The sequence below is a fragment of the Oncorhynchus nerka genome, linkage group LG24, assembly GCF_034236695.1.
Source record: "Oncorhynchus nerka isolate Pitt River linkage group LG24, Oner_Uvic_2.0, whole genome shotgun sequence".
Classification (NCBI taxonomy): domain Eukaryota; kingdom Metazoa; phylum Chordata; class Actinopteri; order Salmoniformes; family Salmonidae; genus Oncorhynchus; species Oncorhynchus nerka.
Window position 1 is genome coordinate 70,504,303 of NC_088419.1, and position 22,087 is coordinate 70,526,389.

General features: G+C 47.6%; 3 protein-coding genes across 3 annotated transcripts in view; all 3 read right to left on the reverse strand.

The window, feature by feature from the left end:
- Window positions 1-19,331, reverse strand: part of LOC135564368 (uncharacterized protein DDB_G0271670-like) — a gene marked incomplete at its 5' end in the record, with an annotated part of 35,388 nt that extends 16,057 nt beyond the window's left edge. Inside the window, 3 exons of the mRNA XM_065009408.1 lie at window positions 17,477-17,583; window positions 18,534-18,810; window positions 18,913-19,331. Coding sequence (XP_064865480.1) covers window positions 17,477-17,583; window positions 18,534-18,810; window positions 18,913-19,331 — 803 coding nt within the window. The remainder of the gene's footprint in view (window positions 1-17,476; window positions 17,584-18,533; window positions 18,811-18,912) is intronic.
- Window positions 1-22,087, reverse strand: part of LOC115108529 (sec1 family domain-containing protein 2-like) — a 189,101-nt gene that overhangs the window by 44,003 nt on the left and 123,011 nt on the right. The window lies entirely within an intron of this gene.
- Window positions 20,164-20,952, reverse strand: LOC135564407 (uncharacterized protein DDB_G0271670-like; the record flags this gene model as incomplete). Its single annotated transcript, XM_065009444.1, has 1 exon — window positions 20,164-20,952. A coding segment is annotated over one exon (789 nt), but the record flags the coding sequence as incomplete, so codon positions are not given.

Sequence of the window (22,087 nt, forward strand, 5' to 3'; positions counted from 1 at the left end):
GTTTTTCACCAACCTTCAATTCCAGGTAGCTAACGCTTGACAGAGAAAAGGCTTCACAGATCCTAGACGTCACATTCTTCGTCAGAGACAAAGTAAGCAAATTGTTTCTCTTCTCCCCAATCTCTCCACTAGAGATGGCACAATGTGAGCACCATTTACTGAAGGTGGATGGCCTTGACTTGGAACTACTGTTGGTCTGTCTCATTATGTTTCTGCTTGACTAGAGGACAATGCCGTACAGTATGAAGTGGTTTCCTGGACACAGATTAAGCCTAGTCCTACACTAAAAACCAAGCTCAATGGAGAATCTCAGTTATACGTTTTTTAGTCAGGGGATTAGTCTCAATCTCTGTCTGGGAAACAGGCACTAAATGTAAATACAGAGATATGCTGTTACATTTTTTTTTACCTTTATTTAACATTAAAGCATCCCTTTAATGTTGTTTAAAGCTGGTTCACGATCTGCTCTCCCAAACATGAATTATCATCATGAAAAACAAAACTGGCTGTGGACATCTCTCAGACTGTTCTCTGACCACAAAGCCAGTCATCCTTTAACTTCCAGGAAGAGAATATAGGTCTGTTGTGCCCCCTATTGGACTACCGTGGAAAAACTACTCTGGAATTCCATCCTGAAACTATTCAACCGTACAGAGAAGTGGCTGTCATCGTACCACTGGTGCAATAATAATTGTTTCAGAGTGAATGTATTGATGATTTGATCATTTCACAGTGTCCGACATTGGATACTTCATGAATGAATATTATTTGACCAAATGTCTCATGGATGGACCAAAACTCTTCCAGAACTATTGAGGTCGTCTTCTAGTTTATAGACAGCAGAGCAGTCATTGGTGGCTGTCACAGAGGGAAACAGTGGCTCGTCCTGGCTGCATTAGACTCTGGCATATTACACACTCATATACTAAAACCCAGTGGGACTACACTACAGTACGAAAACATAGCTAACCATGTTCTTCAAATAAAATGACAGATAAACCCCAAGGGAGACACTGGACAAATGTTACTGAGACAAAAATAAAGGGTATGAGGTTCTGGGTAAGAGAATCGAGTGTGAGTGAAAAATAGATAAAATAATGAGGTTGAATTTGACTTGTGATATGATTACCAATATCAAATCTGACACAATACAGCACAACTAAGTTAAAACATACGTACCTAAACATCTTGACATATCTAAAGTTATATGACTGTATACGTTTAAAGAGATTATAGGACTAGGAGGTCGAACACAACGTTAAATATAGTCAACAAGAGCTTCCTCCCTCAGAGCAGAGAGTCTGCACCTGGACTTTCCATTACAACAACACCCCCCCCGGTAAACTGTATTGGCCCAATGAGGATGCTGGAGCATCATTTCTGTTTGAATGAGTAATGATATTGGTAGCTATTGTCCTCTCTAAGGGCCCACAAAATACTAACGCTAACAGACCCACAAAACATTACACATACACAGCTGTGGCAACACAGACACACACACACTTGGCTCTGTATGAAGCGAGTAGTGATGATGCTCACAGAGCTGTCACAATGCAGCGCTAACCTGAGAAATACAACGTCCGCTCAGCCCATGGAGGAGACTCAGGACTGCTTATTTATGACCTCCTGTCATTCATATCCTCTTCAATTTCACAGCTCAAAAAACTTGTTCTCTCTCTCTTTATCCAACTACTCTCCAAACAGCATTATTTACCTCTCACTTAATGTCATTTAAACTCACATCTACCTTGTCCTCTTTTTCAATCCCTCACACAGAGAACTTCTAGAGACTGATGTGTCTCATGTGCTCTCCATTTTGAAAGCCTATACAGAAGACTCATGTTATTGATGCAACATTCATAAAATATAAAAGTTATTGTGCGCACATAAACTATGTCTGCAAGTCTGTCTCTCTCTGTATCCCTGAGGTCTACTCCTGGTCCCGTGGGCTCACAACACCTCTGGAGTGACGCAGTGCATTTTGGGAAGTGCCAATAAATCATGGAGCAGGGAGGAAAGGGGGTGGCAGTGTTTGTTCTCCTCTCATCCCATCCCATGCCTCCCCCCATCCCTTCCTCCCTCCCAGGATTCTAAATCTCTCTCAGTCTGAAGAGTCATCACTCCGAGTCCCACCAACAGCTCCAATACTAATGGAGGGACCAGACACACACACGGGCGCGCATGCGCGCGCACACACACACTTTTTGTGAAAGAAAATTGACAAGATAGAATAATGTGTAAGAACCGAACAACCAAACATATGTGAGAGCAGTGGTGTAAAAGCATGTGTCAGACAGAAAAATGCTCCCCTCTGCATGCACCCCATGAAACAGGAGGGAGGTGGAGGTCAGGGCCAGCGTTTATTTTGATAGTCCCTTGTCCTGGAGAAAGGGCCTCTGTTCTGTTTGTTTTCCAGAGAGAAACATCTGTGTTACTCCTGAGAGCAACACACTGGGCTAAAGTAACAGACCACGGCAACACGCACGCACAACGCACACACAACGCACACACAGACGACAGCAAAAGAAAACAAAGAAAAAGAAAAGAAGATCTGAACAAAATACTCTTTATAATCATGTTACTACAATGTAAGTAAATTAAAAGACAAGATCAGCATTGAACGTTAATAAAACCTTAGCTGGATTAAGCTCACATATTTCCCTGTATGATTGACAACTAAGGATAATGTACAGCTGTCTAAAGTCTACATGGACAGTTTTACTGTCTCTTGGCAGTGGCTGCAGTTGTTGTATTACAAAAACCAATTCAACCAAGAAAAAACCAGGGCTGAAAAAAAAAACCTCTTGGGTAAATATTGTATACGCTAACATATTGAATTTGGACAAAGCATCTGGCATTTGTCACAAGTCTCTTTTTTCCCCCCATCAGAAGTGTGTACAATACTTTCCCCTGTTGACAGTGAAGGGACTGAGACAAAACATAGCCTAGGGTTCTCCAGGCAGGGGGAATCACAGAGCTCTCCATCTCTGAATATGCACAACCCTACAGACATAAATACAGACACAGATATGCCCACTAAGAATAGAGAGGACCTGATGGAATCTACAGTTGATTGGAGGCTCTGTCAGCCTGTGTTTTGGAACCGTTTCCACATCTCTCTGTAGTCTGCTGTTTCCACCCATCTTCAACATGAAGAAGATAAAGTCAACATGACCACTAGAGGGTACTGGTACACTGTGGATTGACAGCATCTAGGGACCTCCCCAGTCCCAAAACCCCCCACACGTGCACACTCCCCACGCAGTCACTCTCTCCTTCTTATCCTCTCTCCACCCTCTCTCCTAAACGCTGCTGCTGCCAGGACTGGACTGGTTTCTCTCAGTCTCCTCAGGGAGATGAGCATCATTTTGTACTCCAGCTTCTCTCTGGTTTGGATGATGAAGGCCTGTGGTGACCCAGATGTACAGCACAATGCTGAAGAGGCTTAGAGGCTCGTCCCAAGCTCTGTTCTCTACTCGTTCTGTCTGCTCGCTCTGTCTACTCAATTCAATTTAAGGGGCTTTATTGGCATGGGAAACATATGTTAACATTACCAAAGCAAGTAAAGTAGATAACATACAAAAGTGATAAACAAAAATGAACAGTAAACATTACACTCACAGAAGTTCCAAAAGAATAAAGACATTACAAATATCATATTATGTATATATACAGTGTTGTAACGATGTGCAAATTGTTAAATTACAAAAGGGAAAATAAATAAAACTAAATATGGGTTGTATTTACAATGGTGTTTGTTCTTCACTGGTTGGCATTTTCTTGTGGCAACAGGTCACAAATCTTGCTGCTGTGATGGCACACTGTGGTATTTCACCCAGTAGATGTGAGAGTTTATCAAAATCAGGAGGGCAGGAAGTGCAGCTCAGTTACCACCTCATTTTGTGGGCAGTGTGTACATAGCCCGTCTTCTCTTGAGAGCCAGTTCTGCCTATGGCAACCTTTCTCAATAGCAAGGCTATGCTCACAGAGTCTGTACATAGTCAAAGCTTTCCATAAGTTTAGGTCAGACACAGTGGTCAGTTATTCTGCCACTGAGTACTCTCTGTTTAGGGCCAGATAGCAATCTAGTTTGCTCTGTTTGTTTGTTAATTATTTTGAATGTGTCAATTAATTATCTTTTTGTTTTCTCATGATTTGGTTGAGTCTAATTGTGGTGCTGTCCTCGGGCTCTGTATGATCTGTTTGTGAACAGAGCCCCAGGACCAGCTTGCTTAGGGGACTCTTCTCCAGGTTCATCTCTCTGTAGGTGATGGCTTTATTATGAAAGGTTTGGGAATCGCTTCCTTTTAGGTGGTTGAAGAATTTAATAGCTCTTTTCTGGATTTTGATAATTAGCGGGTATCGGCCTAATTCTGCTCTGCATGCATTATTTGGTGTTTTACGTTGTACACTAAGGACATTTTTGCAGAATTCTGCATGCAGAGTCTCAATTTGGTGTTTGTCCCATTTTGTGAATTCTTGGTTGGTTAGCGGACCCCAGACCTCACAACCATAAAGGGCAATGGGTTCTATTACTAATTCAAGTATTTTTAGCCAGATCCTAAATTGGTATGTTGACTTTTAAGTTCCTTTTGATGGCATAGAATGCCTTTCTTGCCTTGTCTCTCAGATCGTTCACAGCTCTGTGGAAGTTACCTGTGGCACTGATGTTTAGGCCGAGGTACGTATAGTTTTTTGTGTGCTCTAGGGCAACGGTGTCAAGATGGAATTTGTATTTGTGATCCTGGCGACTGGACCTTTTTTGGAACACCATTATTTTGTTCTTACTGAGATTTACTCTCTCTTTCCACTTACCTCACTCCATCCTTCTCTCCCAATGCCCTTTTCTACTTCGCTTACACTTAAAAATCGGACAAAACCAAACCACGACTCCTCTTTAAAACTCTTGGAAGTGCTAAAAGTGAAAAGTTGACCTGTTTAAATATTCACCAGGATTCTACAGAAGTGTCCATAAGTGGGCCAGAGAGGGGCGAGCTTCCTGTCACCCACCAGGCTGTATGAAAGCCAGTGTGACAGCCACATGGTGTCAGAGCACCAGAGCGAAGCCTGCCTGGCTCCTCTACAGTATACACCACTAATGCAGGGGTGGAGGGAGGGGGACACGTCAGGGCAGGCTGATAGTGTACACAGTAATGAACTACAGTACAGACTGGGGAATGGGATGGTGTCAGGCAAGTTGGACAGTGGGGAAGTTCAGACATGAGATTCACTCTGGAGCACAAAGGATCAACACGTCTCACTAAACTGAGCATGAACACACACATAAGAAGTTGATTTGCGGTGTTCAATGTATCTGGGGAGTTTTCAAAATGTAAAATATCCTTGTTAGTTTCCCTTACACACTGAACCAGAGTTCACAGTGGGTTTCTTCCTCAGATGGTGCTAAGGAGGGATAGAGATGTACTGGACAGTACAGTCGGTGGTGTGGGAGGCCTTTGTAGGAGGCAGGGAGTCTGTATTGTAGAATACATAAGCAATAAGTTACGCGGGAGTTTGGTATATGGCCAATATACCACGACAAAGGGCTGTTCTGTACCCAAGACACATCGCGGAGTGCCTGGAGACAGTCCCCATGGTATATTGGCCATATACCACAAACCCTGAGGTGCCTTATTGCTATTATAAACTGGTTACCAACGTAATTAGAACAGTTAAAATATTTTTGGGGTCATATCTGTGGTATATACACCACAGCTTTCAGCCAATCAGGGGGGATAAGAACACAGCTGGGCATGGAGCTAAATGTGAACTCTGGCACACAACAAGTCAAAGGGCCAAATCCTAACTGTATGTACAACTTCCTGGAAAACTCATCAATGCATGATTTATGAGAAAGTTCATATTTCACAAATATGCAGACCGACATCTCAAACAGTGACTAAATTATACAGACATACAGCCAGTATGTGTAAAATCAACAAAGGATTACTTTTCTTCCCCTTTAGGTGTAATAGGAAGATATCTGCAACAGGATGCAGTTGCATTGTAAAAGAGCAATAGGAGATTAAATTCAGAACTAAGAAAGGAAAGAGTGAAAGAGTGAGAGAGTGGAGAGTGAGAGAGCGGCGAGTTGCGAGTGAGAGAGTGGCGAGTGAGAGAGTGAGAGAGTGGCGAGTGAGAGAGTGAGAGAGTGGCGAGTGAGAGAGAGTGGCGAGTGAGAGAGAGTGGCGAGTGAGAGAGAGTGGCGAGTGAGAGAGAGTGGCGAGTGAGAGAGAGTGGCGAGTGAGAGAGAGTGGCGAGTGAGAGAGAGTGGCGAGTGAGAGAGAGTGGCGAGTGAGAGAGTGGTGAGTGAGACAGATTAAGAGAGAGGACAGAGGGTGAGGGGGACCCTGGTGGAGGTATTCTCTAAACCTCAGACCAAACCCCCTCTATTCTCTAAACCTCAGAACAAAACCCCTCTATTCTCCAAACCTCAGAACAAACCCCCTCTATTCTCTAAACCTCAGACCAAACCCCCTCTATTCTCTAAACCTCAGAACAAACCCCCTCTATTCTCTAAACCTCAGACCAAACCCCCTCTATTCTCTAAACCTCAGAACAAACCCCCTCTATTCTCTAAACCTCAGACCAAACCCCCTCTATTCTCTAAACCTCAGACCAAACCCCCTCTATTCTCTAAACCTCAGACCAAACCCCTCTATTCTCTAAACCTCAGAACAAACCCCTCTATTCTCTAAACCTCAGAACAAACCCCCTCTATTCTCTAAACCTCAGACCAAACCCCCTCTATTCTCTAAACCTCAGACCAAACGCCCTCTATTCTCTAAACCTCAGACCAAACATTTAACACTTCAGGATGGCTTCCATTTCACAGAACCATTTTCTGCTCTTCCCCATTTCATAAAATGCTCCATCCCAGGGCATGCAGAGCAGAGGGTGTTCTGTACATGTATATGTACTGAATGAATAAGCACTTCCTGTTGCAGTCAGTTGGGGGGGGTTATGGTCTGAAATGTATACGACTATGTCACTCTCTCTCTCCAGCAGTACTAACAATACCACACCACTCAGAGGGTATGGCGTAGGCATTCAAATACGCTCAAAGTATTTCTGTTTCCTCACAAACCCTGTCCAGAGAAATGCCTCCAACACGTTTTAAATGATTGTACAGCTCTATTACACAGTTTTATAGGAGAGTGTAGATCAAATTAATGGCTGATTTTACAAATACAATAGAAAACACTGTTTGCATTAAATCAACTAAAGTAAGCAGAGATTCAGTTTCAGAGGGAAAACTACCCTTGGTATGAGTAGGTCGAGAGAGGGAGAAAGGAGGGGGGGAGATAGAGACAAATACTTCATCAGAGAAGAAAGAAAGGACTGTTTATTTATTGTATGAAATAAATACTTCAAAACCATTCATTAGTTGGGACAGACAGACATATACAAGGCAAGCTCACACACAAACTGGGTGTGACTCAAACTTATATTTGAGTCATTTAGCAGATGCTTTTATCCAGAGCGACTTATAGGAGCAATTAGGGTTAAGTGCCTTGCTCAAGGGCACATCGGCAGATTTTTCACCTAGTCGGCTCGAGGATTCAAATCAACACTCTTAACCGATAGGCTACCTGCTGCCACACAAAAACTGTGCACATACATCTATAACATTGAGGAGGACAGAGAGACAGCAGTTTGCCCCGACTGATGAAAAGACATGATTAACCTTTGATCCTCTTTCTGTTCTGTGTTAGTGTGTGTGAAAGAGTGTGTGTGTTGAATGATAACTATGATATGGGGCTAACTGTCAGGGGAGACAGATAATGTGAATGTGGAGGAGCTGTGTGTGTTGTGTTCAGATCCTGTGATAATGTGTTTAGGGCTGGGGGGTTGTGGGTAGATACGAGGAGAGGGGAGTGGCCTCTCCCCTCTGGTGGTCCCTGGGTGCTCCTGGTCTGAATTACGTGGGGGGCGGTGTATAGTGGAATGAATGTTTGTGTCTGATCTCTGAAACCACAATGACCTGAGAGACAAGGAGGCAAGGCATGGGAACTTGGTAGCGGCGTGTGTGTGAGTGTGTGTAAATAAGTAGCTCTTTCTGCATCTGTATGAATATGTGAGTGTGTGTATTTGCGTGAGTGTTTACTCTGTAAAACCATTACTGTGAAAACAGAGTGGACGGGAGTGATTGTGAGACAGAGCAGTGGGTTTCATTTGATACCTGAAACCCAAATAAACCCTCAGACCTGCCAGATCTGCACTTAGAGCTACAATAAACACTGCTGATACCTGAAACTATACCTGTTTACATGCTCATCAGTCAACACACAGCCAGCCAGCCAGCCACAGCCAGCCAGCCAACCACACAGCCAGCCAGCCAGTCAGCCACACACAGTCAGCCACACACAGCCAGCCAGCCAGCCACACACAGTCAGCCAGCCAGCCACACACAGTCAGCCAGCCAGCCACACACAGTCAGCCAGCCAGCCACACACAGCCAGCCAGCCAGCCAGCCAGCCACACACAGCCAGCCACACACAGCCAGCCAGCCAGCCACACACAGCCAGCCAGCCAGCCACACACAGCCAGCCAGCCACACACAGTCAGCCAGCCAGCCACACACAGCCAGCCAACCAGCCACACACAGCCAGCCACACACAGGCTTCCTATAGAAACAGATTTGTAAAAATGTTTGCAAAAAGACATTCTGGATTTTTTTAGGCAGTAACAGGGGGGTTAGGCTACATTTCTGAAACCCAGGCAAAAATGACACGTTTGAAAAACATGAAGACAGCATCAATAGCCATAACTCTCAGTGAAGGGTAGATTGGGGTGGGACCAAACAGAGCCTGGTGATTGAAGCCACATGTTGAGGCACAGTGCAGATCACACACACTCATGACTTGATTGATTAATTGAGAGTTGCTCTTTTCCTCCCTAAAACACCAAGTTACACAGAAAAGTCAAAGCAGATACAAAGTATGGGTCATAGAGTACACACTATACACTACTATTACCCCCCCCCCTCTCAAAAATGCACACACACACACTCTAAAATGCATACACACTCAGAAATGATCAAATTCACCATGAGGGGTTCAGATCCAGTCACACACACAACTGGGGCGGCAGGTAGCCTAGTGGAGTGGTTAGAGCGTTGGACTAGTAGCCGAAAGGTTGCAAGATCCAATCCCCGAGCTGACAAGGTAAAAAAAAAAATCTGTCATTGAAAATAAGAATTTGTTCTTAACTGACTTGCCAAGTTAAACAAAGGTTAAATAAAAATAAAATCCTCTGAGGACTGACTCAGGCAGAACATACAGTACAAGTATAATGTCCTTAGAGCAGACCTACAGTCACAGTACTGTACTTAGAGCAGACCTACAGTCACAGTGATATACTGTACTTAGAGCAGACCTACAGTCACAGTACTGTACTTAGAACAGACCTACAGTCACAGTGATATACTGTACTTAGAGCAGACCTACAGTCACAGTACTGTACTTAGAGCAGACCTACAGTCACAGTGATATACTGTACTTAGAGCAGACCTACAGTCACAGTACTGTACTTAGAGCAGACCTACAGCCACAGTACTGTACTTAGAGCAGACCTACAGTCACCGTGATATACTGTACTTAGAGCAGACCTACAGTCACAGTGATATACTGTACTTAGAGCAGACCTACAGTCAGTGATATACTGTACTTAGAGCAGACCTGCAGACCTACAGTCAGTGATATACTGTACTTAGAGCAGACCTGCAGACCTACAGTCAGTGATATACTGTACTTAGAGCAGACCTACAGTCACAGTGATATACCGTACTTAGAGCAGACCTACAGTCACAGTGATGTACTGTACTTAGAGCAGACCTACAGTCACAGTGATGTACTGTACTTAGAGCAGACCTACAGTCACAGTGATGTACTGTACTTAGAGCAGACCTACAGTCACAGTGATATACTGTACTTAGAGCAGACCTACAGTCACAGTGATATACTGTACTTAGAGCAGACCTACAGTCACAGTGATATACTGTACTTAGAGCAGACCTGCAGACCTACAGTCACCGTGATATACTGTACTTAGAGCAGACCTACAGTCACCGTGATATACTGTACTTAGAGCAGACCTACAGTCACCGTGATATACTGTACTTAGAGCAGACCTACAGTCACAGTGATATACTGTACTTAGAGCAGACCTACAGTCACCGTGATATACTGTACTTAGAGCAGACCTACAGTCACCGTGATATACTGTACTTAGAGCAGACCTACAGTCACAGTGATATACTGTACTTAGAGCAGACCTACAGTCACAGTGATATACTGTACTTAGAGCAGACCTACAGTCACAGTGATATACTGTACTTAGAGCAGACCTACAGTCACCGTGATATACTGTACTTAGAGCAGACCTACAGTCACCGTGATATACTGTACTTAGAGCAGACCTACAGTCACCGTGATATACTGTACTTAGAGCAGACCTACAGTCACCGTGATATACTGTACTTAGAGCAGACCTACAGTCACCGTGATATACTGTACTTAGAGCAGACCTACAGTCACCGTGATATACTGTACTTAGAGCAGACCTACAGTCACAGTGATGTACTGTACTTAGAGCAGACCTACAGTCACAGTGATGTACTGTACTTAGAGCAGACCTACAGTCACCGTGATATACTGTACTTAGAGCAGACCTACAATCACAGTGATATACTGTAGTTAGAGCAGACCTAGTCAGTGATATACTGTACTTAGAGCAGACCTACAGTCACAGTGATATACTGTACTTAGAGCAGACCTGCAGACCTACAGTCACCGTGATATACTGTACTTAGAGCAGACCTACAGTCACCGTGATATACTGTACTTAGAGCAGACCTACAGTCACCGTGATATACTGTACTTAGAGCAGACCTACAGTCACAGTGATATACTGTACTTAGAGCAGACCTACATTCACCGTGATATACTGTACTTAGAGCAGACCTACAGTCAGTGATATACTGTACTTAGAGCAGACCTACATTCACCGTGATATACTGTACTTAGAGCAGACCTACATTCACCGTGATATACTGTACTTAGAGCAGACCTACAGTCACCGTGATATACTGTACTTAGAGCAGACCTACAGTCACCGTGATATACTGTACTTAGAGCAGACCTACAGTCACAGTGATATACTGTCCTTAGAGCAGACCTACAGTCACAGTGATATACTGTACTTAGAGCAGACCTACAGTCACCGTGATATACTGTACTTAGAGCAGACCTACAGTCACAGTGATGTACTGTACTTAGAGCAGACCTACAGTCACAGTGATATACTGTACTTAGAGCAGACCTACAGTCACAGTGATGTACTGTACTTAGAGCAGACCTACAGTCACAGTGATATACTGTACTTAGAGCAGACCTACAGTCACAGTGATATACTGTACTTAGAGCAGACCTACAGTCACAGTGATATACTGTACTTAGAGCAGACCTGCAGACCTACAGTCACCGTGATATACTGTACTTAGAGCAGACCTACAGTCACCGTGATATACTGTACTTAGAGCAGACCTACAGTCACCGTGATATACTGTACTTAGAGCAGACCTACAGTCACAGTGATATACTGTACTTAGAGCAGACCTACAGTCACCGTGATATACTGTACTTAGAGCAGACCTACAGTCACCGTGATATACTGTACTTAGAGCAGACCTACAGTCACAGTGATATACTGTACTTAGAGCAGACCTACAGTCACAGTGATATACTGTACTTAGAGCAGACCTACAGTCACAGTGATATACTGTACTTAGAGCAGACCTACAGTCACCGTGATATACTGTACTTAGAGCAGACCTACAGTCACCGTGATATACTGTACTTAGAGCAGACCTACAGTCACCGTGATATACTGTACTTAGAGCAGACCTACAGTCACCGTGATATACTGTACTTAGAGCAGACCTACAGTCACCGTGATATACTGTACTTAGAGCAGACCTACAGTCACCGTGATATACTGTACTTAGAGCAGACCTACAGTCACAGTGATGTACTGTACTTAGAGCAGACCTACAGTCACAGTGATGTACTGTACTTAGAGCAGACCTACAGTCACCGTGATATACTGTACTTAGAGCAGACCTACAATCACAGTGATATACTGTAGTTAGAGCAGACCTAGTCAGTGATATACTGTACTTAGAGCAGACCTACAGTCACAGTGATATACTGTACTTAGAGCAGACCTGCAGACCTACAGTCACCGTGATATACTGTACTTAGAGCAGACCTACAGTCACCGTGATATACTGTACTTAGAGCAGACCTACAGTCACCGTGATATACTGTACTTAGAGCAGACCTACAGTCACAGTGATATACTGTCCTTAGAGCAGACCTACAATCACAGTGATATACTGTACTTAGAGCAGACCTACATTCACCGTGATATACTGTACTTAGAGCAGACCTACAGTCAGTGATATACTGTACTTAGAGCAGACCTACATTCACCGTGATATACTGTACTTAGAGCAGACCTACATTCACCGTGATATACTGTACTTAGAGCAGACCTACAGTCACCGTGATATACTGTACTTAGAGCAGACCTACAGTCACCGTGATATACTGTACTTAGAGCAGACCTACAGTCACAGTGATATACTGTCCTTAGAGCAGACCTACAGTCACAGTGATATACTGTACTTAGAGCAGACCTACAGTCACCGTGATATACTGTACTTAGAGCAGACCTACAGTCACCGTGATATACTGTACTTAGAGCAGACCTACAGTCACAGTGATATACTGTACTTAGAGCAGACCTACAGTCACCGTGATATACTGTACTTAGAGCAGACCTACAGTCACCGTGATATACTGTACTTAGAGCAGACCTACAGTCACAGTGATATACTGTACTTAGAGCAGACCTACAGTCACAGTGATATACTGTACTTAGAGCAGACCTACAGTCACCGTGATATACTGTACTTAGAGCAGACCCACAGTCACAGTGATATACTGTACTTAGAGCAGACCTACAGTCACAGTGATGTACTGTACTTAGAGCAGACCTACAGTGATGTACTGTACTTAGAGCAGACCTACAGTGATGTACTGTACTTAGAGCAGACCTACAGTGATGTACTGTACTTAGAGCAGACCTACAGTGATGTACTGCACTTAGAGCAGACCTACAGTGATGTACTGTACTTAGAGCAGACCTACAGTGATGTACTGTGACGATGGTCTGCTGTACTCTTTGCTCTTGTTATTAGGATGTTGGTGGGCGGAGCTGGGAGGGTTGTCAGCGACATGGGACACACCTGGGCCCGGGTGTGTCCCGGGATAAATACACCTCTTCCCCATTCACTGAGGAGACTCTCTCCATGCAGACACACTGTTAGATTTTGGTTGTGGCATTTTTTGTTTGTTTGCTTTGGCACCTTTCAGCGCCTCTCATTATCACATTTATGCATGCACCACTCACTTACACTACTGATTACTGACTAACACCATTGTTAATTGTACTTACGTTACCTCAGTTAAAATATATTTTTGTTATTCCTTATCTCCACATTGTTTCGGACTTCGAGCCGGTTCGTGACAAGTAGGGGCTCGTCTGGGATCTTGAAGGTGTTGTGTTTGGGAGAAAACGTGGAGTTAACGTTAAACTCTGTAGGTGCTCTGTTTGCATCTTTTGTTACAGCTTGTTTGAGTCGTAATGTTTGGTGCCCAGTGTTGGTTGCCTTTGTTTGTTTGGTAAACTTGCCACTGTGGTGGATAGGTGGTTGTGTGTTGCGTTGGAGGGAGTACCGTGGTTAGTTTCCAGGCCCCTGCCCAGGCTGGAGACTCTTGCTCTACTCGCTGTTGGGACGTCGGTCCGAGGAGGTGAGTACAATCAGCTGTGTACCTCAGTGGGAGATTTGGGTAGGGTAGTGATACTTGCTACCTGGAGCTATAGCCTTTTTCCCCCCTGTTAGGCTTAGCGACATGTTTCACTTTGGAATATGTTGGGCATGGTTATTTTGTTATTTTTGTGTGGTGTCTGTGGACTGAGCAGTTGTCTCGGGGGCACTTGGCTTGGGGGAATCTGCCAGCGTGTTGTTTTTTCTTTCTTCCCCCACTTGCCAGCGGGCTACAGTGCATAATTACCCACCGCAAATACAACACACAGACTAGGGTTGAGTTATTGTAGGTTTTGGGGAAGCTCCATATATATCTCATCTCTCTTCTGTGGTGCCCAGTGTGATCGTCATCTCTCTCTTGTTGTGGTTCGGTCTGGTGTGCCCAGCAGAGGGGAAGAGCAAGATTTTTTGTTGTATTTACTTGTGACTAAGGCATCTAATGTAGATGAGTTCATTCACTTTCCATCAGAGGAACTGTTAGAATTATGTTGAAGATCGCTGATCACTACCAGGTTGAAATTAGTGATAAATGTCAAATTCTGTTCAGTTGATATTGAAGGGCAATCTGATGGAGAGTGGTATTCTTGAAGTTGCCTCTACCGAGGACTCGCCGCCACCTCAGCCGCCTCCCGGTTTTGTTACAATGGCCGCCCTGTTAGACCAAGTGGTCTGTCTTTTAAACACCAGAAAGAACTGCTTCTGTTACAGCTAGAGCATGATTGTGAAAAGCTAGAGCATGATTATGCGAAGCTAGAGCATGATTATGAGAAGCTAGAGCATGATTATGAGAAGCTAGAGCATGAAAAATAATTGGCATATAAACAGGATTTGGGGCAGCTAAAACCAACAGACAGCTAGAGTTGGTTAGGGAAATAAGGCTCTCGGGAGAGTTTGCTCTGGGAAGGCGACCCAGATTTACCTAGGGGTCGTGCCCGGACTCACTTGATTTACGGTTGTTGCCAAAATGTAATGAGAAGAACCCTGAGATGTTCTTTTTGTTGGAGCGTGTTGCTGATGCGCTCGCTCGTGCGCCCTGTCCCTGAATGTCTACGTGACTGACCACTGTTTATTTTGTATTGTCCTGTTCTGTCGCTCCTGTCTTCTCTTCTGGTCTCTTATTCTTCTTTCCTCTTAAAGGTTGCTTCCTGTGCGCAAAGGTTGCTGAGGTCTAGGGAGGACGAGGTTGGCTGGGGGAAGTGGAAGTGTGAACACCTCATGGATTTGGGACGCAGGCTGGGTCAATTTGGGACGCAGGCTGGGTCTTTTACTTGGATGCAGGGCAGTATTTTGTTTGACACTGGTATGGTGTTCCGGGGTCCTTGTTGGTCCACGGTTTTGTGGGGTGTGACGACCCTCCCGCTCTGTCTGCCAGTTGATCTGGACATTTCATAAATAGCTCTAAGGTACTGTATGCAATGACTGACAAGACAAGAGAAAACTGCTGATGCACTACCCAATTTCAAAATTGCACCTTGTGCATTTTACAACTGTCAGTTTTTCTTTGGCAGGGGTGGCCATCCGCGCCCCCTCTGCTGACCCCCTCCCCCTTACAGTTTGGGAACCACTGTATGCATGAGTAGATGTTTTATGAATATGAAAAGAGTTAGAGAACAACTGTGTCCTACTAACCAACACTACAGTGATGTGTTACTCAGGAGCCAGGAATCCTTCCAGCAGCCAATATGAAGAAGGGAGGAGGAGAGAGGCAGGGTTGGCAGAGAGAGGGAGCCAACAGGAAATGGGGAAATTAGAACCATATATCCCGTAAGTCAATAACACAAAACACATATTCTTAGGATTTGCTATCTCAACAAAGTAGAGCGGAAATGAAAAGGCAGCCAAAAATAGTGGTTGTTTGAACAGGGGAGTCAGAGAGGCAGGCAGCCAGGCGGGCTGAGGGGATCCACAGGTCTGACAGAGTATGAAGGCTCTGAGGGTTTACCCCGAGGGACTACATGTAGGGTGTCCAATCAGAAGGCTCTGAGGGTTTACCCCGAGGGACTACATGTAGGGTGTCCAATCAGAAGGCTCTGAGGGTTTACCCCGAGGGACTACATGTAGGGTGTCCAATCAGAAGGCTCTGAGGGTTTACCCCGAGGGACTACATGTAGGGTGTCCAATCAGAAACTCATCGTTTGACCACTGGGTAAAATAATTGTGTAGATAATCCTCTAAGAAAATCAATGGTTCAAACCTCATGTCTCTTATAATCTGTTAAAAACCTATTTGAGATTTTACCCTTGTAGGATGGTCAAAAATAGGGCAACTAAATCAATGGAGGCCAGAGAAAATCAGGGGAAAAAATCATGGCGCCAGCCAGGCTGGATGCTGTGTGAGAATTAAAACTACCTGACAGGCTTACCATTGAACTTGTCATATTTATTCTCAAATCTGGAGGACATAAAACATATAAGATAGACGTCGATTTTGAAACCTCGCCCCGCTCCTCCGCTCTCTCCACTGGCTTCCAGTTGAAGCTCGCATCCGCTACAAGACCATGGTGCTTGCCTACGGAGCTGTGAGGGGAACGGCACCTCAGTACCTCCAGGCTCTGATCAGGCCCTACACCCAAACAAGGGCACTGCGTTCATCCACCTCTGGCCTGCTCGCCTCCCTACCACTGAGGAAGTACAGTTCCTGCTCAGCCCAGTCTAAACTGTTCGCTGCTCTGGCCCCCCAATGGTGGAACAAACTCCCTCACGACGCCAGGACAGCGGAGTCAATCACCACCTTCCGGAGACACCTGAAACCCCACCTCTTTAAGGAATACCTAGGATAGGATGAAGTAATCCCTCTCACCCCCCCCTTAAAAGATTTAGATGCACTACTGTTCCACTGGATGTCATAAGGTGAATGCACCAATTTGTAAGTCGCTCTGGATAAGAGCGTCTGCTAAATGACTTAAATGTAATGTAAATGTTGAGACGACGTGTAGTATTTTCATTTTTTAGGACTCGCAGTTCATAATGTGAAGTTCCTGTTCTTTTTCGAAGACTTCTCACAAAAACAATCGTATCTCTGTGAAATGTCAACAGAGCGTACCCCAAGCTTTTTCATTTCAAGGCCTGTCAAAACATTTAATTCAGCTTGTGCTAATTTTGACGACGACCACAAAGTTTGAAATCCTCAAGTTTCGCCGATAAAGATGCATTGCTCTGTCAGAGTTCGGTGCCTATTTTCAGATGTATTAGAGGTTATGAAATCCAACTTTTGGAATATAATGTTAATGATATGTTAGAGAAAGACCCCAATGAATGATTCAGAATATGACAAAACATATTTGTCTTGGTAAAATGTATTTTATAACATAAAGAAGTGAAATGTCATCACCAAAGCATGTTTTCACCCTAGTGAATGACCCATTAGGAGCAAGGTGTTTGTGTGTGTACTAAGCTGACACACTACAACACACCAGATATTTCAGAGAGCGGTGAGATGACAGGGCTCCTCTACAAAGGGCACCTCACCTAGTAAAGTATGCACAGTTCTAGCATCCATAGCTTCATATCGATCTCCATCCCTCTCTCCATCTCTCAGTAGGAGAGGTTCACCTGGGTTTAAACAGAGTTTAGCCGAACCAACGTGAGAGGGGGGAGCTCATAGATGGAGCGCAGACGGAAAGCAGCTGTCAGCATCAAAGAGCGGAGCAGACCTTGTGTGTCTGTGCGAGCCAGCGGGAGACAGACAGCCTGAGAGGACCAAGACACAGACGTGTCTCCTTCAGAGCAGATAAGAGGGAGAGAGAGAAGATGGAGAACGTGAGTGTGTTTTTATGTGCAAGGAAGAGAGGAAGAGACAGCAAAATGGAAAGAAAACAGACGACAAAGGAGAACGACTGATAGAAAGAGAGCAGAGAGCTTGAGTTAAAGAGAGAAAGAGGACGGTGAGACCGTGAGAGTGAGTGTTCTGTATTTACTCAGGCCAGAGCTTATTAGAGACCCTGATCCCCTTCCTCATTGGAGCAGAACACCAACAGCACAGGAAGAACACTCATCTCCCTCTAGGTCAGGGGGAGGAAACCCTGGTCCTGGAGTGGAGCAGGCACCTCATGTTTTTGATTTAACCGACATGGGAGATCAGGTGTGTTGAATTTAGGCAATCAATGAACTGGTCAGGAGTGGTACCTATTTGGAACTAAATCCAGCAGTACCTGTGGCCTACCCCCGCTCTAGGCACTCACTGCTGCTGCTGGGGAAACTGCTACTGCTGCTGCTAATGGGGGAACTGCTACTGCTGCTGCTGGGGTAACTGCTACTAATGGGGGAACTGCTACTGCTGCTGCTGGGGAACTGCTACTGCTGCTGCTGGGGGACTGCTACTGCTGCTGCTGGGGTAACTGCTACTAATGGGGTAACTGCTACTAATGGGGGAACTGCTACTGCTGCTGCTGGGGAACTGCTACTGCTGCTGCTGGGGACTGCTACTGCTGCTGCTGCTGGGGGTAACTGCTACTAATGGGGAACTGCTGCTGGGGGAACTGCTGCTGCTGGGGGAACTGCTACTGCTGCTGCTGGGGGAACTGCTACTGCTGCTGCTGGGGGAACTGCTGCTGCTGGGGGAACTGCTACTGCTGCTGCTGGGGGAACTGCTGCTGCTGGGGAACTGCTACTGCTGCTGCTGGGGAACTGCTACTGCTACTGCTGGGGGAACTGCTGCTGCTGGGGGAACTGCTACTTCTGCTGCTGGGGGAACTGCTACTGCTGCTGCTGGGGGAACTGCTACTGCTGCTGCTGGGGGAACTGCTACTGCTGCTGCTGGGGGAACTGCTGCTACTGCTGCTGGGGGAACTGCTGCTACTGCTGCTGGGGGAACTGCTACTGCTGCTGCTGGGGGAACTGCTGCTACTGCTGCTGGGGGAACTGCTACTGCTGCTGCTGGGGGAACTGCTACTGCTGCTGCTGGGGGAACTGCTACTTCTGCTGCTGGGGAACTGCTACTGCTGCTGCTGGGGGAACTGCTACTTCTGCTGCTGGGGGAACTGCTACTGCTGCTGCTGGGGGAACTGCTACTGCTGCTGCTGGGGAACTGCTGCTGCTGGGGAACTGCTGGGGGAACTGCTGCTACTGCTGCTGGGGGAACTGCTGCTGGGGGAACTGCTGCTACTGCTGCTGGGAGAACTGCTGCTACTGCTGCTGGGGGAACTGCTGCTACTGCTGCTGGGGGAACTGCTGCTACTGCTGCTGGGGGAACTGCTGCTGGAAGAACTGCTGCTACTGCTGCTGGAAGAACTGCTGCTACTGCTGCTGGAAGAACTGCTGCTACTGCTGCTGGGGGAACTGCTACTGCTGCTGCTGGGGGAACTGCTGCTACTGCTGCTGGGGGAACTGCTGCTACTGCTGCTGGGGGAACTGCTACTGCTGCTGCTGGGGGAACTGCTACTGCTGCTGCTGGGGGAACTGCTACTAATGGGGGAACTGCTACTGCTGCTGCTGGGGTAACTGCTACTAATGGGGGAACTGCTACTGCTGGGGGAACTGCTACTGCTGCTGCTGGGGAACTGCTACTGCTGCTGCTGGGGGACTGCTACTGCTGCTGCTGGGGTAACTGCTACTAATGGGGGAACTGCTACTGCTGGGGGAACTGCTGCTGCTGGGGGAACTGCTACTGCTGCTGCTGGGGGAACTGCTACTGCTGCTGCTGCTGGGGGAACTGCTACTGCTGCTGCTGGGGGAACTGCTGCTGCTGGGGGAACTGCTACTGCTGCTGCTGGGGGAACTGCTACTGCTACTGCTGGGGGAACTGCTGCTGCTGGGGGAACTGCTACTTCTGCTGCTGGGGGAACTGCTACTGCTGCTGCTGGGGGAACTGCTACTGCTGCTGCTGGGGGAACTGCTACTGCTGCTGCTGGGGAACTGCTACTTCTGCTGCTGGGGGAACTGCTACTGCTGCTGCTGGGGGAACTGCTACTGCTGCTGCTGGGGAACTGCTACTGCTGCTGCTGGGGAACTGCTGCTACTGGGGGAACTGCTGCTACTGCTGCTGGGGGAACTGCTGCTACTGCTGCTGGGGGAACTGCTGCTGGGGGAACTGCTGCTACTGCTGCTGGGAGAACTGCTGCTACTGCTGCTGGGGGAACTGCTACTGCTGCTGCTGGGGGAACTGCTACTGCTGCTGCTGGGGGAACTGCTACTGCTACTGCTGGGGGAACTGCTACTGCTGCTGCTGGGGGAACTGCTACTGCTGCTGCTGGGGGAACTGCTACTGCTACTGCTGGGGGAACTGCTGCTGCTGGGGGAACTGCTACTTCTGCTGCTGGGGGAACTGCTACTGCTGCTGCTGGGGGAACTGCTACTGCTGCTGCTGGGGGAACTGCTACTGCTGCTGCTGGGGGAACTGCTACTTCTGCTGCTGGGGGAACTGCTACTGCTGCTGCTGGGGGAACTGCTACTGCTGCTGCTGGGGGAACTGCTACTGCTGCTGCTGGGGGAACTGCTGCTACTGGGGGAACTGCTGCTACTGCTGCTGGGGGAACTGCTGCTACTGCTGCTGGGGGAACTGCTGCTGGGGGAACTGCTGCTACTGCTGCTGGGAGAACTGCTGCTACTGCTGCTGGGGGAACTGCTGCTACTGCTGCTGGGGGAACTGCTGCTACTGCTGCTGGGGGAACTGCTGCTGGAAGAACTGCTGCTACTGCTGCTGGAAGAACTGCTGCTACTGCTGCTGGAAGAACTGCTGCTACTGCTGCTGGGGGAACTGCTACTGCTGCTGCTGGGGGAACTGCTGCTACTGCTGCTGGGGGAACTGCTGCTACTGCTGCTGGGGGAACTGCTGCTACTGCTGCTGGGGGAACTGCTGCTGGAAGAACTGCTACTGCTGCTGGAAGCACTGCTGCTACTGCTGCTGGAAGAACTGCTGCTACTGCTGCTGGGAGAACTGCTGCTACTGCTGCTGGAAGAACTGCTGCTACTGCTGCTGGAAGAACTGCTGCTACTGCTGCTGGAAGAACTGCTGCTACTGCTGCTGGGGGAACTGCTGCTACTGCTGCTGGGGGAACTGCTACTGCTGCTGCTGGGGGAACTGCTACTGCTGCTGCTGGGGGAACTGCTACTGCTGCTGCTGGGGGAACTGCTGCTGCTGGGGGAACTGCTGCTACTGCTGCTGTGGGAACTGCTGCTACTGCTGCTGGGGGAACTGCTGCTACTGCTGCTGGGCGAACTGCTGCTACTGCTGCTGGGGGAACTGCTGCTACTGCTGCTGGGGGAACTGCTGCTACTGCTGCTGCTGGGGGAACTGCTGCTACTGCTGCTGCTGGGGTAACTGCTGCTACTGCTGCTGCTGGGGTAACTGCTGCTACTGCTGCTGGGGGAACTGCTGCTACTGCTGCTGCTGGGGTAACTGCTGCTGCTGGGGGAACTGCTGCTACTGCTGCTGGGCGAACTGCTGCTACTGCTGCTGGGGGAACTGCTGCTACTGCTGCTGGGGGAACTGCTGCTACTACTGCTGGGGGAACTGCTGCTGCTGGGGGAACTGCTGCTGCTGGGGGAACTGCTGCTACTGCTGCTGGGCGAACTGCTGCTACTGCTGCTGGGCGAACTGCTGCTACTGCTGCTGGGGGAACTGCTACTGCTGCTGCTGGGGGAACTGCTACTGCTGCTGCTGGGGGAACTGCTACTGCTACTGCTGGGGGAACTGCTGCTGCTGGGGGAACTGCTACTGCTGCTGCTGGGGGAACTGCTACTGCTGCTGCTGGGGGAACTGCTACTGCTACTGCTGGGGGAACTGCTGCTGCTGGGGGAACTGCTACTGTTGCTGCTGGGGGAACTGCTACTGCTGCTGCTGGGGGAACTGCTACTGCTGCTGCTGGGGGAACTGCTACTGCTGCTGCTGGGGGAACTGCTACTGCTGCTGGGAGAACTGCTGCTACTGCTGCTGGGGGAACTGCTGCTACTGCTGCTGGGGGAACTGCTGCTACTGCTGCTGGGGGAACTGCTGCTACTGCTGCTGGGGGAACTGCTGCTACTGCTGCTGGGGAACTGCTGCTACTGCTGCTGGGCGAACTGCTGCTACTGCTGCTGGGGAACTGCTGCTACTGCTGCTGGGGGAACTGCTGCTACTGCTGCTGGGGGAACTGCTGCTACTGCTGCTGGGGGAACTGCTGCTACTGCTGCTGGGGGAACTGCTGCTACTGCTGCTGGGGGAACTGCTGCTACTGCTGCTGGGAGAACTGCTGCTACTGCTGCTGGGGGAACTGCT